Source organism: Amblyomma americanum, chromosome 1 (assembly GCF_052857255.1).
Source record: "Amblyomma americanum isolate KBUSLIRL-KWMA chromosome 1, ASM5285725v1, whole genome shotgun sequence".
Lineage (NCBI taxonomy): Eukaryota > Metazoa > Arthropoda > Arachnida > Ixodida > Ixodidae > Amblyomma > Amblyomma americanum.
This window is the reverse complement of record NC_135497.1, coordinates 180,744,169-180,758,177: the sequence shown is the minus strand read 5'-3', so window position 1 is coordinate 180,758,177 and position 14,009 is coordinate 180,744,169. Positions and strand designations below refer to the sequence as shown.

At 42.5% G+C, this 14,009-nt stretch overlaps 2 protein-coding genes across 2 annotated transcripts in view; one reads left to right on the top strand and one right to left on the bottom strand.

Annotated features, from left to right (window-relative positions):
• Positions 1–1,363, bottom strand: part of LOC144114278 (RING finger and SPRY domain-containing protein 1-like) — a 71,901-nt gene extending 70,538 nt beyond the window's left edge. Inside the window, exon 1 of the mRNA XM_077647901.1 lies at positions 1,265–1,363. The gene's annotated coding sequence lies outside the window, so the exon portion shown is untranslated. The remainder of the gene's footprint in view (positions 1–1,264) is intronic.
• A 199-nt stretch (positions 1,364–1,562) lies between these two features.
• The window catches only part of LOC144114281 (docking protein 5-like), a 30,884-nt gene continuing 18,437 nt past the window's right edge, over positions 1,563–14,009 (top strand). The window contains exons 1-3 of the mRNA XM_077647903.1: positions 1,563–1,911; positions 2,339–2,422; positions 11,442–11,664. Of these exons, the coding sequence (XP_077504029.1) occupies positions 2,357–2,422; positions 11,442–11,664 (289 nt within the window). The 5' untranslated portion in view covers positions 1,563–1,911; positions 2,339–2,356. The remainder of the gene's footprint in view (positions 1,912–2,338; positions 2,423–11,441; positions 11,665–14,009) is intronic.

Sequence of the window (14,009 nt, the reverse complement as noted above, 5' to 3'; positions counted from 1 at the left end):
GAAATACATTGCTAAGATTTGTAGGCGCTGTGCTTTTATGGAAAATGGTGATATAAATCACCACAGTCGGGTAAGTCATACAAATTGCAGTCTTGGAAGCAACGGTGGTTGACCATTTCTACCAGATGAACAGCACACATGCTCATTACAAATGAATTGCCTCATGAAACAGACTTTGAAATGAAGTGTTCATTAAAAAATCTGAGAGCAAACAAGCCAGCAGTGCAGGAGAAAGGATCTTCAAAAGGTGTTGAATACACAGGCTGCAACATGTAACCATGCTCAACTCATGCCTTCAGCCAAGCGCAATGACATCTAGAAGCCGGCCGATGTGACTTTAATATTGTAAATTACAGCCTCAGTACAGTAAAATTAACAGTGAGAGTGCTGCAGTGAAAATTAAAGAGCCCGGTTTCAAGTAAAATAATGTTTAACGAGGCTGAAGTTTATTTTAATGGTCGTACTAAACAATTCACATTTGGAAGAGTTCTGAAGAAAATAAAAAGAAACACAAATGTGCCTGCAGCATGGCTCGGCAGAAGCACTGGGCTGGCGAGTACGTCAGCCCTGCTGTCTTGCAAATTATCTACGTCCGCTATATGTCCCGGTCGTCTTCCCAATTTGTTCCCAAACCAACACCCAAGTACAGACGTAAATCAACTTTATGGTCCCTCAGGTCACTTGCCGTGAAAGCTACGAAGAAGTAAGGAACGTCCGCGACAAAATCGGCGTAGCTAATGCAGAACTACGACATGTAGTACGAATAATCACGTTCGTGATGTACAGCTCCATTTCATCACTGTCAGTCAGCGACGCAGGTGATGCTATACAATACATGGAGAAATATTTACGCAGTAAGCATTTTGTTAGCATCAGATATCATAATGATGTTGCCGTGCTACTTGATACCGCGTTCTCGAATGGAGTTTCGGGTACAGGTTACCTTCCGCCCTCACAAATAGTTGTGAACATTAAACGTGACATCTGAACATATTGCATGACGAATTTGATAGTAACACTTCAAAGGAAACCAACCTAATTATTGTCTTTCGAAATAGCTCAGCTGTAGCGACAAAAAAACAAAAAACAAAATTCACTGCAAATATTTTTTCCTCGAGTCATCCAAGCAGACGTGAACAAGAACAATACGCAATGCTTTGAAAGCTATCGCAATAACGAGCACAATAAATGCGTAATAAAGCTCTAAGATACAATATGAAACATCTTCAACAACAATAGGACAAGTAATTCAACACACATTTACCTGAAACATTCATGTAAACATCAGCAGATGTCAATGCCTCCTCATACCGCCATCGTACGGTTCAGTTCAGCTAGCAACAGCATGAGCAATACAGGGACTCATTTTCGTAGAAAAATATTGTTTTCTTAGGGTCTAAGGTGCCTTTCTTTTTTGTTCAAGAAAATTTTACATCGCAACGCTGAGCCTATAAAGCCATTATACTAGTTTAGAACGCTTACAACCCAGCGGTTATACTTAGTTTAAGTATTTTATTTCATAATGCATTTTCCCTCTTTCGTTTGGGGAAGAAGGCGAGAAGGGCAAAGAGCGAGGACAGAGATGTGGAGAGAGGCAAGCAGCGGTGCCCCACGAAAGGAGCGAGCTGGCTGAGCGGCTGAGCCAGGCTGAGCCGCCGAGCGAGCTGGGAAGGAAGTGGCCCCAACCTGATTGATGACGATCACGGAAAAAGAAGGCGGATGCCGAGTGGGTTTGACGCGGGCTGTGATCGAAGATCCAAGTGTAACCCGAGCAGCACTCGTACCTCAGGAGATAGGGGAAGCATGGAACGAAGTATGGGACTAAAGCGCACCGCGTCTTCGCTGGCGAAATTGGACACTCGGACCTAGGCTGCCGCGGAGAATAAGTGCCGAACCTTTTCGCGGTCTCAGGTAAGCAGACAGACTCGCTAGGCCTAACCCCTTTTCTTTTTTTCTTTTTTTTCCTTCAGCGTCTTGTAACCGCAGCATACGTAATTCGTGCAGCCTAGTTTGAGAAGTTTGATGGAGACTTCGTTACGCTGAGCTGGAAGCTAGTTGCTTGTCTCCCTCTTGTAGTAGGGCGTTTGATATCGGCAGCTAAAGCTGACATGGATTAATACGAGTGTGTGTTGATGCAGGTTTCTCTTGCCTGTGGGTCTGGATCAACAAGTGATGCTCATTAGATTGTTTCTGCTCCTGTAAGCAACCGTTAATGAGCGTTTTTGGAACATGTCTTTGAAATGAACTGCCGTTTACGGGGCTAGATGCATGTCGTGGACCCTTGTTAATTTAAATGTCCGAAGTTGTATCGCGCAACATTGTGTATAAACTTCTGCAGGGCTCGAGCAGTGCAGCCATGGCAACAGACACCAGTGACATCGCCAAGCAAGGCTATGTTCGTGTTCGCAGTCGAAACATCGGTGTAAGTAGACACTGGCCTGTTTGTTGTGAGTGTCGATGTGTGCGTGCATGTGTGTTATTGCTTTTATATTTGAGGAGCTTTTGTGTGGTCCACTTTCGAACTTGGGTCAGTATCCTGGGTAGAGATCACACGCATGGCACTCTGTTCGCTGCCTGTGCGCCTACCGACACAATTTTTGTGCTGTTTTCAAGTTGCCGGAGCTGCACTACGGCAAAGAGCAGCAGATCTGTTTACCTCTCATTGGGGCCGTATTTCATGTGCTGTTTAGGTAGTCCGCCTTCAGGATAACCATGTTAAGCTGTTCTCTCGCAAAAGTAATTAGATTTGTACGTATTATGCTGTTCATTTTTTCACTGGTGTTTAAACATCATTTTGTATTAGAGTGGTTTCATCTGTGCTGGTTGAATGATGTTGGTTGAAATCTTGGTTGTATTAGTATGGGAAGTGAAATGGGAACTGACACAAATGCAATGTGCATGATTCCCGTTTGGCATCCTGTACAAGTCACGAATTTCCCCTGTAATTGTTGTAAACTGCAGTTCTGATTTGCTACCTGGTTAAATATTTGTGATCTAGAATTTGATTGCGAGTATCAATATATTGCGAGTATCAATATTATCTTTTTTGCAGCTTGAAAACTTATCTAGAGTTCTGGGTCCTGGTCTTGATCTGGAATCAAATGCTTCAAGTCCAAGGTCATGGCTTTCTTTTTAAATCTGCACCAAATATTAATGGCTTGGAAGCCATACCAGTAACATAACAAATCATCAGTCCCATTGTTTGGGGTCCAATCAGATGTTCGTGAAGTCCTTTGGTACATTCTGGTGTTTTCATTTTTTGCTTAACCCCTTTAATGCAAAGTAAAATCCAGTGACCCATTTTGATCTAAGAAGTCCAGTGCTGTGTTAGTCTTACTAGAAGTAATTTAGTTCTGTTGACGTGACAGCAGAATAGGTATGTTCTGGTCCACATGCACAGTAATGGAAAAGGTAGAACAAAGTATTGAATGAAAAAAAGGAAACGTTGTGGATTTGCAGTTACTGCAAGAAATAGAGACAGGCAGCAGTGCCGATTTTGTATTGATTGCTAATGCAAGTTTTAAAGCATAATGCCCTTCAAAGGGACACTGAGGAGGAATTGGTTGTTCTATATCGATTGATTAGTGCAGTATAATGACAAAGAGGCTACATTCACTGAAACTGGAGCTTTCGTAAGCTGGAAAAGGCCAAAAAATGAAATACTGATATCATTGTTCGAGGCATTTTTTAGAGTTCAACTGTGTTGGCGTCAATTACTTTTTTGTTCGCTGATATCTGGGGCTAGACCACAGTCATTCACGTCCAGCGAGTGGTCATGGATTTTTTTAGCCATTATCAGCAATGGCACTAGTTTTAATCAGGTGGTGAGAAAAACATGCTTTGTTTTCAACTTCAAATTTCTCAGCAATAAATGTCTTTTGCCGGCAAACAAGGGTCAACAGGGCCACAAAAAACAGTCATATTTTACTGAATATAGTAACTGGATAGAGTTGCTTCACTGGTTCCCTTAGGCTGGCTGATGCATTACAAAAATAGCACAGCAATCAGTCACAAGCTCAGCTTTTGTCCTGTTCTCTCAAATAATAAAAGTATAATTCTCAGTAATGGAACATGTAAAATAATAATAATTTTCTTTCCATCAGATCAAATACAATTTGATGGAGGAGGGGAGAAAAAAAACCGGCATTTCACTTGACAGAGTTCTCACCTCCTGTTCAGGTGGCAGTGACAGGGACGAGAAACAGTTTTTTAGCATAACAGTCAGCTTCAATATACAATAGTATACAGTCAAGAAAACAAACAGCATAGTGTGCGCATTCAAACAGAAATACAAGGAATTATAAGGAACGAAATAAAATAGGCGGCTAAGCATCAAACAACAAATAAGAGTAGAAGGTCCATCATACAAAACGGTTGATGTATTAGTGGTAACTGAGATGAACCAGAATATTTCGCAGAGAGGAGAGAGCAATATCGGGAAAGCTAGCGCTAGCTTCAATTAGCTTGTTCAGTGCAAGTGGTAACTGATAATTAGCCATTTGACGGCCATAGTTGGTTCTTGTAAACGGTAAAACCCACTGTTTGTGGCGGTGCGGTTAGGGTGAATCAGACTGATGCAAATGGGCCAGGGAGGAAATGGTGTCGATACGTCGTTTTTGCTCACTTTATACAGGCGCAAAAGTCTATAAGCATAAAGATATAGTATTGCAATGATGCCGAGGGTAGTTATCAGATTCTGGGTTGTGTGTCTGCTGGGCAAGTCGTAGACTATACGAAGGATTTTTTTTTTTTTGAAGCACCAATATCCTTTGTAAATTAGAATGTGCTGTTGTTGCCCAAACTAATGTACTGTAATTTAGGTGGGAGCAGAATAAAGAATTATATAAGGAAAGTTTGACTTTTTCCGGTAAAATGTTCCTGTGATGCGATAGAAAGCCTACAACCTTAGATGCCTTCAGCATGACATAATTAACATGGTCATCCCATTGCATGTTTTCTTGAAGATAAACACCCACGATTTAAATGATTTTTTTGTTCCAATTAAATGTAATTTGTAAAACAAAGCTATTTCTTTACTACAAGTTTTATTCTTCGGACGGAAAACTACAGCTTTAGATTTTGTCATGTTTAGTGAGAGGGAATTCATGTCTGACCATTTTGCTAGTTTGTCCAGAATGCAATTAGCATGCATGCTTAGATCATTGCAAGTATCACCAGGTATGAGGGTTGTAGTATCATCTGCATAAACTATAAAGTGGGCGAAAGTGTCAATAGTAACAATATCATTAATATATAGATTAAACAGCAGAGGACCAAGGATACTGCCTTGAGGGACACCGGTACTAACTGAACGTTGTGATGATTTAAAGTTACTAACCTGAACATATTGTTTTCGAGATGGTAAATAAGATTTCATAAGAAGTAAGGCTTGTCCTCGTATGCCATATAATTCTAGCTTTTCGAAAAGATAGTTATGGTTCATTCTGTCGAAAGCCTTAGTAAAGTCGATAAAAATACCTAATACTAACATTCTGCTTTCAAAATGTTCTAATATATATTCCTTCTTTTGAAGAAGGGCGAGTTCTGTTGATTTATTCTGTCTAAATCCGTACCGTGAACTAGTAATTATGTTCTGAGATTGCAGAAATTTTTCTATTCGTATTAGAATAATTTTTTCCAGCCACTTAGAAAAAACGTGACGAATACTGATTGGCCTGTTATACATTATACATTTATACATTAGGTCCAGGTTTCTATTTACAGCTATCTTCTGGCATGCTGGCTATCACGTGTAAAGTTAGCTATAGTCAGAGAGCGCCAGCGCAGCAGTTTGAAAAATGCTCATAGAGACTATAACCAGTCAGTCAACTTTACAAATACAAACGTATTGCATGTGTGAGCATCTTGAGTGCCCGTGCAACAGCATAACTAGCCCCTTTTTTTGTGTGTGTGAGTGAGTGGAGCAATCATACATTTATTGCTACATTTGTGGATGGATAAGTGCTTAAAAATTTTCTGCTTTTCCTGTGGCTTGAACTTCCTGTGAAATTGAAAAGGCAGAGAAGTCACTGGACCCCTTGACTGGAACCCTTCTTATAAGTTGATGTTGACTTCCCCACATTGCACGTTGCCCTAATAATGGTATCACTGGCCATCAAAATAACAATGATGAATTGCTGAACACATGTTAATGCTTCACAGATGTACCTGTCCTTGTCATAGAAACTTTTTGAACATGTTTCACTTGATAAAACAAACTATGCCTATGTATTCTGTTCTAAAATTTTCCTCTTCCACCATTGTAGGGCATGTGACAGACATAAAGCTGGTTGAACATTAATTACAGGGGTTTGTTGTCAAGTGGCAATTAAAACAAAATTGAGAAAATGACGCCTTGAATTACCCATGCACACAGAGACCCCGGAACAGGGGGGCCAGGCTGCCTCCCCCCCAGCATTTTTCCAGAGGGGGCAGCGCCCCCCCATTCTCCAATTGCTTGCACTTGGATCAGATTTCTGACAATTGCAACACTTCAGTTCTAGGACTCTTTTAATGCAAAGTACAGTGAGGCTGAGCTACTTGGCTTCGTAGCCAGTTGTAAAGCATTTCGTATATGAGTAATATAAACCAGTCAACAGAAGCAGACTGTCTGACCCATGTACATGATCATGATTAGCAGAATTTAAACAACCCATGTATGAACTTTTTAAATGCAATTGGTCACTCCTCGTGCATAAAGCTTCCCATTTCAATTCGTTTTATATTGCCATGAATCTTTGCGCCGTTTGTTCGTTTGCACTCAAAACCGCCAGCACGCGGCTTTATTATTTTGTTTTGTAATGCGAGATGCTACCAGACTTATCTGCGTTGATCATGGCCACGTGCAAATGTTTCCACATTTTTCCAGATTGTTGTAGTTGCTTTTGGTTCTTTACCTCGAAAGTTCCTTGCCAGCTTTAAATTGAGCACGGCCAAGAGCTGCAGACATTCACTTCGATGACTGCTGAACACACTTGTGGCTAACGCCGCCACCGGGCCATTCAGTTCTTAGTGGGTGCGAGTCAGCCCCCTTAAACAGTTTCTTTTGGAAGCCTTTTCGTTGTCTTCCCGACTGCTAGAGTGTCGTCGTCCCAACGTGACAGTTTAGATCAACCTTTGAACATTGAAAAATAAAAAAATAATAAAGAAATGAAATTTATTATGTAAATGAGCATTAAATAAATAACAAAATAAGCTCGGTCTTGCCCCCTCCCCCACTTAAAAAAAAACTTCTGGAGTCCCTGCATGCACAATTTTTTTCCTCCAAAAAAGTGAGGTTGAAATTGGTTTTCTTTTTTTTTTTTTTTTAGGAAAGGAAATGGCGCAATAATTGTCTCTCATCTCAGTAGACACTCGAACTGCACTGTAAGGGAAGGGAGGAAGGTTGAAGCAAAAGAGAAGAGAGAAAAAGGTGGTGTAGTGGAGGGCTTTGAAATAATTTCGACCACCTAGGAATCTTTAACATGCACCTACATCGCACAGCAATTGGGCGCCTTATGTGTTTCGTCTTCATCGAAACACGGCTGCCGCAGCCGGATTTGATCCCGAGAACTATGGCTCAGTAGCCAAGCGCCCTAACCATTGAGCCACCGCGGCAAGATCTTTCAGGGCTAATGATTGTTCCGTTGTGTGAATTCATTTTTTTTTTATGCAGAGTAAGAATTCCATTGAATCTAAAAATAGTTGTGATAATTCATATCTATATAAATATATAACCTAGAATAAAATAAACCTATTTTAGAGTTTAGCAGAATAAGTGAGCAAAACATGAACATGCAGCTGTTAAAAATGGAAAAGAAACTTAATTGTCATAGAACACAAGTTATACGTCTGAACTTTTTTGAAACTGGCATTGCGAAAGTTCACATTGGGACCATCCCTACATTCACTAGTTATTTTTGTAATCCAAGGTTAGATGTCAAGATCTTATGAAGCTTGTTTTTTTATTAAATATAAATGAACATTGAGTCAATATTAATTTTTTTATCCTTGTAGTCATATTTTGAGTATGTGTGTGGAAGTTCATAGTTGTCTAAAACTTTATCTCATGTTTCCGTATTATATATTTAAAACCTAATTGTCGTAATTTCGACAAATGGCTTCAAATACAAACACTTATTTGAACATCCAGCTTATTATATGCGTGCATACTTCAATGATGTTCTCTTCATAAATTTTCCTTGTTTAAGGTATAGTGCTATTTTATGTGGGGCAAGGCTTTTTAAAAAAATTCACCTTACAAAGGGATCCTGAACCGTAAACTACTAAACCATACTTAACGACAAATTCACCACGAGCTTTTTCATGCTTTTTTTTGTAAAGAAATGCCACAAGCTCAGATTGTGGAGCCTTTGTTCAAAACTAAACACCTGAAGGGTTTCTTTGTAGGCTGTGTATGGTGCTCTTGTAGCATATTTGGATGTCCTAACTTTTGCAGGGTTGGGGATGATAATTCTCTCAACTTTGAGCGATTTGGAATGCTGGCAGTGCATAATGAGCCACACAGCATGGCCCAGAAACAAACCTCTTGGGCTCTTTACTTGTGGCTAAGGCTGTAAATACAGACCAACCTCAGCAGTAGACTTTGGTAGCAGGCTGCAAACGCATATTTTAATACCTTGTAGCTAGTTCTCATGGGAGCGAGAGCTAGAGTGGAAGCTGCTACTTTGTAAGAAAATTAGATGTAATGTCATTGCCTGAGCTTTGTCATAAAGGATTGATTACGTCGAATAAGTAGAGTCCCTTCTAAGAATAAAAGTTTCTTTGAATAATTAGTTATGAGGAAAGGAAAGGCACAGTAACTGTCTCACTCCCAGTGGACACCTCAACTGGCATTGTGAGTGAAGGGACGAAGGCGGGAGTGAAAGAAAGGAAGAGAGATGTAACATAGTGGTGGGCTTCAGATCAATTTTGACCACCTAGAGTTCTTTAATGTGCACTGACATCGCATAGCACATGAGCGTCTTGTGAATTTCACCTCCATCGAAATGCGGGCGCTGTAGCCAGGATTTGATGCCACATTCTCAGCCTTGGCAGCCGAACGCCTTAAAGGGGCTGCGAAACACTGCTTGAACAGATACCGACTATACTTCAGATGGATTCTTTGTGTCACACAGATGCTGACTCAATAAGAATTGCAGGAATCGATGCATAGGAACGGGCGGGAGTTATTCAATGAAGAAATTTAAAAATACAAGCAAACAAAATGCTGCCCTCAACTCAATTTTCGCATGGCTTCCCATTCTCATTTCACTCTCCCAATAGTGGCACGGGGCAGGACTAATCAAAGCAGCCTCTCTGAGCACGTCGGGGAAGTTTGCACATCATGGTTGCCTAATCGTTGTAACTCGTTCTTGCCGAGGCTGGTAGCGCCGTTTTCGTGGTTACAACAACCATGTGAACGCCCAGCTGACCCAGCGATGTTTCATTGTCACGTCAACAGTGCAGAAGGGAACACTGATCAGTGACGTTACATGCCTTATGGATCCGAACTCGAGCCCGAAATACTGCAACGGAGTAACGGCCCTGCGCAAGATACTAGATACATTTAGCATAGCGCGTACCGCTACTGCTTACGGCCTACCATGGCCCGCAGCTAAGAATGCGTGGATTGGTCACGGTGAGCAAGGCGTGCGCGCTGTTGACGGGAACGAGGTGCCGTCTGGCACCGCCGCTCAGTGATGCTCCACAAGCTGACAATGCGCACTGCTAAATGTGAAACGAAAGTTCTTTTTTTGTATCCTTCCTTGGGAAGGAAACGAACGCTTGTAGAGTGCAATGGCTCGTTCAGATCGATTCCACAAAGCCGTTCTCAGATGCATAGAGAGTAGTCATAAGTGTTATGTGCTAGGTCATAGGATGTGTACAGAGAGACGCAAAGTCCTTCGATGCAAAAAGGAGCCAGAGCCTCTGGTGGTGTATTTTTTTTTACTTGCTTTACAGCGCTTTTGTCTAAGGCAGAGAAGTTGGTTTTGTTGATGTAATATAATACACAAAAACTTGGCAAAATTTATCTCTATAAGGGAGCAATTACTCATTGACATCCACCCTTGGGGGATTCCCCTAAACATTTGACCAATACCGTTGCCACTTCAAGTTATTGATCAATTCGCTCTCGCCCCACCATAGGCTTGCCGTCCCGGTTAGCTCAGTTGGCAGAGCGACTGCTCCGGTGAAGCTGTGGTCCCGGGTTCGAACCCTGGGCCAGGACGAATTTTTCTTTAACTACAAAGTTTCTGAGAGAGCTGCTTAACTTTTCTTTGTAGCCGTATAGCTGCACTTGGGTGGATGCCAATGAGTAATTACTCCCTTATACAAATCTATTCCACCTTAGGGGATTCCCATAAACATTTGACCAAAACTCATTTCTATTCATTACCACAATTTGCAGTATATTATGCAATGTCTTATCGTCAGCCGCCATCAACAGCCGTGCCCAGGGAGTGCGGGGGGTTCCGTGCATTGACGGAGCAGCTGTGCTGGGCCTCCGCCACTGGCGCTCCGTCACAGGTTGAGGCTTCACACATACCTTGGGTGGCTATGCAAGTGAAGTAGCGCTTTCGCACTAAGAGGTGATAGAACAGAGTAAATATGAGGTGGTCTCGTTTTAGTGCCACTCTGCAGAGAATTAAAGTGGTACATAGGGAGTAATTCCTATAGAACTTTGAACCACTAAACTTCTTGGGCTTTTCATAGCTCTTTTGCAATTTAACTGGCTGGAGAAGTTCCATTGGAGATCCGATTGCCTCGTGTATTTACTCGCATATTGGTCAATACAACGTGTAGGTCTACCCTCTAACATTGGAAGCTGTTGCCATCTAGCTATGACTCGTCTGGTTCGAGATCGAGGAGGAGCTAGGACGCATGGTACAGCAATGCAGTTTCGCCTGCTCCGGCCGTCGAAGCCGCATCCTGGCTACTTCTGTTTCCAATAGTACATTTAACTCGTGAGTGGCGAGGCCCCTTGCTTATCTTTGTATTGGCCTTATCTGGGAATCTTCAGTGTATTTGTTTTGAAAGAACGAGCATGTCAAACTTTTGCGCAGTAACAATGGCAGCAACTGCTGTAGTTAGGGAAGGCTTCGAAGGCTGCCAAAACACAGGACTTTTCACAGTAAAATCATGGATGTCAGTTGCTGTTTTCCTTTCAGCGCTTTTAGCTCGGTTAGTGCCTTTCCCTGGCCATGATTTGCGCATTGGTCGACCCCGAAGTTTGGAGAGCACGATTATGTAAAAACTACTCAACCTCTATGCGAATAAATGCAGTATATAGTTTTGTTCTGCTGTGCTCTGAAAGTGCCAGCATGCTTTATACTGCCTGAATTTTATGCTACAATGTTAATCTGTGTTCCTATTCTAGCACAGTGGTGTAATGTGCTAACATACAAGCTATGAAAGATGTGTAACTAAGTATAGCTTTTTATACGTGCCCATGTCTGCAGGTGTGGCAACGGCGCTGGCTTGTGCTCCGCAAGGCAACTAGCACAACAGCTTGTCGTCTGGAGAAGTACCTTGAGGAGAAGCATGCCCGTGCCCACACAGGCCAGAAGGTGGTTCTTCTGACGCCAGCCACTAGCATCACCCGTTTGCCATCTAGTGTACGAAAGCATGCCTTCTCCATCTGCTTCCAGGATGGATCAGTAAAGTCAGTGGCATGCGATTCTGGTAAGCGTTGTCTTGTGGCTAGTCATTGCAGCCTTGTTTGCAGCCTGCCTCAAAACTGTCGCACAGGACTTTGCATTTTTTTTTAAATTTGGGCCCCCTTGGTGATTATGATAGTAATGCTAGCTGTAGTAGAAACTGTATGTCATGGTAGTGACTGAATTTTTAGGTGTCCATGCGTTTTAGGCTGTCAGAATTACCAGATAGGTGGCCCTGTTGACTTGGAGACATTTTTGCAATTTCTCTGAAAAAACCGATGAGGCAGCTGGGTCATATGACCTGATAGGTGCTGCACTACTGTTATCATAGCGGTGCTTTTGGCTCTGCTGGCGTGAGTCTCATCTCATTAGCATTCTGAAGTGCTTTGAGGAGCTGAAACGGGTTTGATGTGGTTTTTTCAGTTCGAAGCAAGCTATAAGCAAATATTAATTTTCTTCGAATAATTTCGAAGCAAATATTTCAAATACTTCTTATGGTATGGCACAGTCTAGTGTTGCAGCCAAGCGTCATCTAATGTGAAGAATGGGAGCAGTGGCGTAAATCGCTGAGGGGAGGGGGGCACGGTCAGAGGGATCAGATCAGGAGGGTCCCGATTCCCCTTTCGCTTAGGGTGAGGGGGACACAGCATACGAACGTTCCACCCTGAGATTTGTCCCGGGAATACTCGGTCGGCATCAAATGATAGGAGCAGTGCCAACAGGGAGAAGCAGAGGGAGTAAGGAGGCTTCTTCCCTTCCACAGAATGGCTTAGCAGAATCAGATGTTCTAAAAACAGTGCTGTCATAATTAGTCTGCCAACAATCAAAGGACATGCCATGACTGTGTATGATTGCTATTACTTTTACTTCTATCTAGCCTGTGCTTTTCTGGCATTAAGTAAATCTTTAATTGAGACAGATATTAAAAGTCCTGCGCGTTCAAGGGTCAGCACCGCGCAAGCCCCCGAAGCTTTCCTTGGGGTCTTTATTTTCTTCGGACCTGGCGAACATTTTAAGTGTGCGAGATAGGCGCTGATAGATATGAAGATGTGACTCTCCCCTTGGCGGCATGCATAAAACTACTTCACATCAGCTGGTCACCTTTATTTTAAAAAAAGGAAATAAGTAAAACACTGAGCAGTTTCTACAGCAGTCATTTTTAGTTTCATAAAACTGCTGGTCCGAATAGAAAATTGTGAATGTCTCTTCCGCCATCTCGGGCCCGCGTCTCCTGTGAATAAAAAATAAAGGAGTATGGAGGCTGTGATTATAGCGAGAGAAAGCGATGGTGGTTAAATGCTCTAGAAATAGTGCAACTGCTGAATTGGAATGCTTACCTGGCACAAGGCAGGCTTTAGATTCGAAGAAAGCTACAAAACATAACTTTACACTCGGTGCTGGAGGTCTGCACAGGCTGGTATCTAGACTGGGTCTAGCCCTACTCGTCGCTACTTCGGCCCTGCCTCCAAACCTGCCCACGGCCTGCTATCAGTTTCTAACGCCCGGCCAGGCCTGGTGCTCATTCAGTCATGCCCGTGCCAGCCCGTTTGCTTTTCATGAAGAAATTTCGCTCTTAAAAAAGGGGGTCGGGGGGTGGGGGGAATTTGACAGAAGTAAACAGATGTCTGTGTAGCAGCTGAAAAGTTTACAAAAAGCAAGAAGTGTAACATCGGGTTTGTACCACGACAAGTGCTTGCTCTAGCTGGGCACAACCAAAAAAAATTGGGTTATAAAAAGAGTACTGCATGCCATCCTTTTCAGTAACTTGTGAGGCAAAACAATTTCTGAAAACAGTGGCTTCAGCACAAGCGTAACCTGTTCCGGACGTAAGCGCAATGACTATGAGCGCATTGTTATGGACCAATAACTTTATACATATGATGAGGGGACTTTGTACAGCACTGAGAAATGTCGAATCATATCATTTTCAAATAAGTGAGCTCTCCTTTGAGCAAGGCTGGTAGTGTTAAAAAGGTCACTCTCAAGATCCAAGAGAGGGATTCGCAACCCCAAGGACCACATCTGCATGGGTTATGCAAAGGTCGTTTGAAAATACAAAGTGTCTGCAATTAGTCAACTTTTCGTAGGTCAAGAATGCAGGCGAAGATACCATTCTACTCAAGTGGAAAGCATCCACTGTTAAGCAATGCGGCACACTGTGCCACATTTAACTGCGTATGGGCCACTATGCTGGTTTGTAGCTGGACGGTAAGGGTATTTCACTAGTAGGGGATGTTTTGGAGCCTTTTCTCATTAAGCTCCTCTGTATCGCCTCCGGTCAGCTAGGCTTCTGCTGATGGCGGCTGCTCTGTTGGTACTTTGGGCTATACATGCATCTGTGACATGTTAGGACGGGGGGATCCGGAGAGC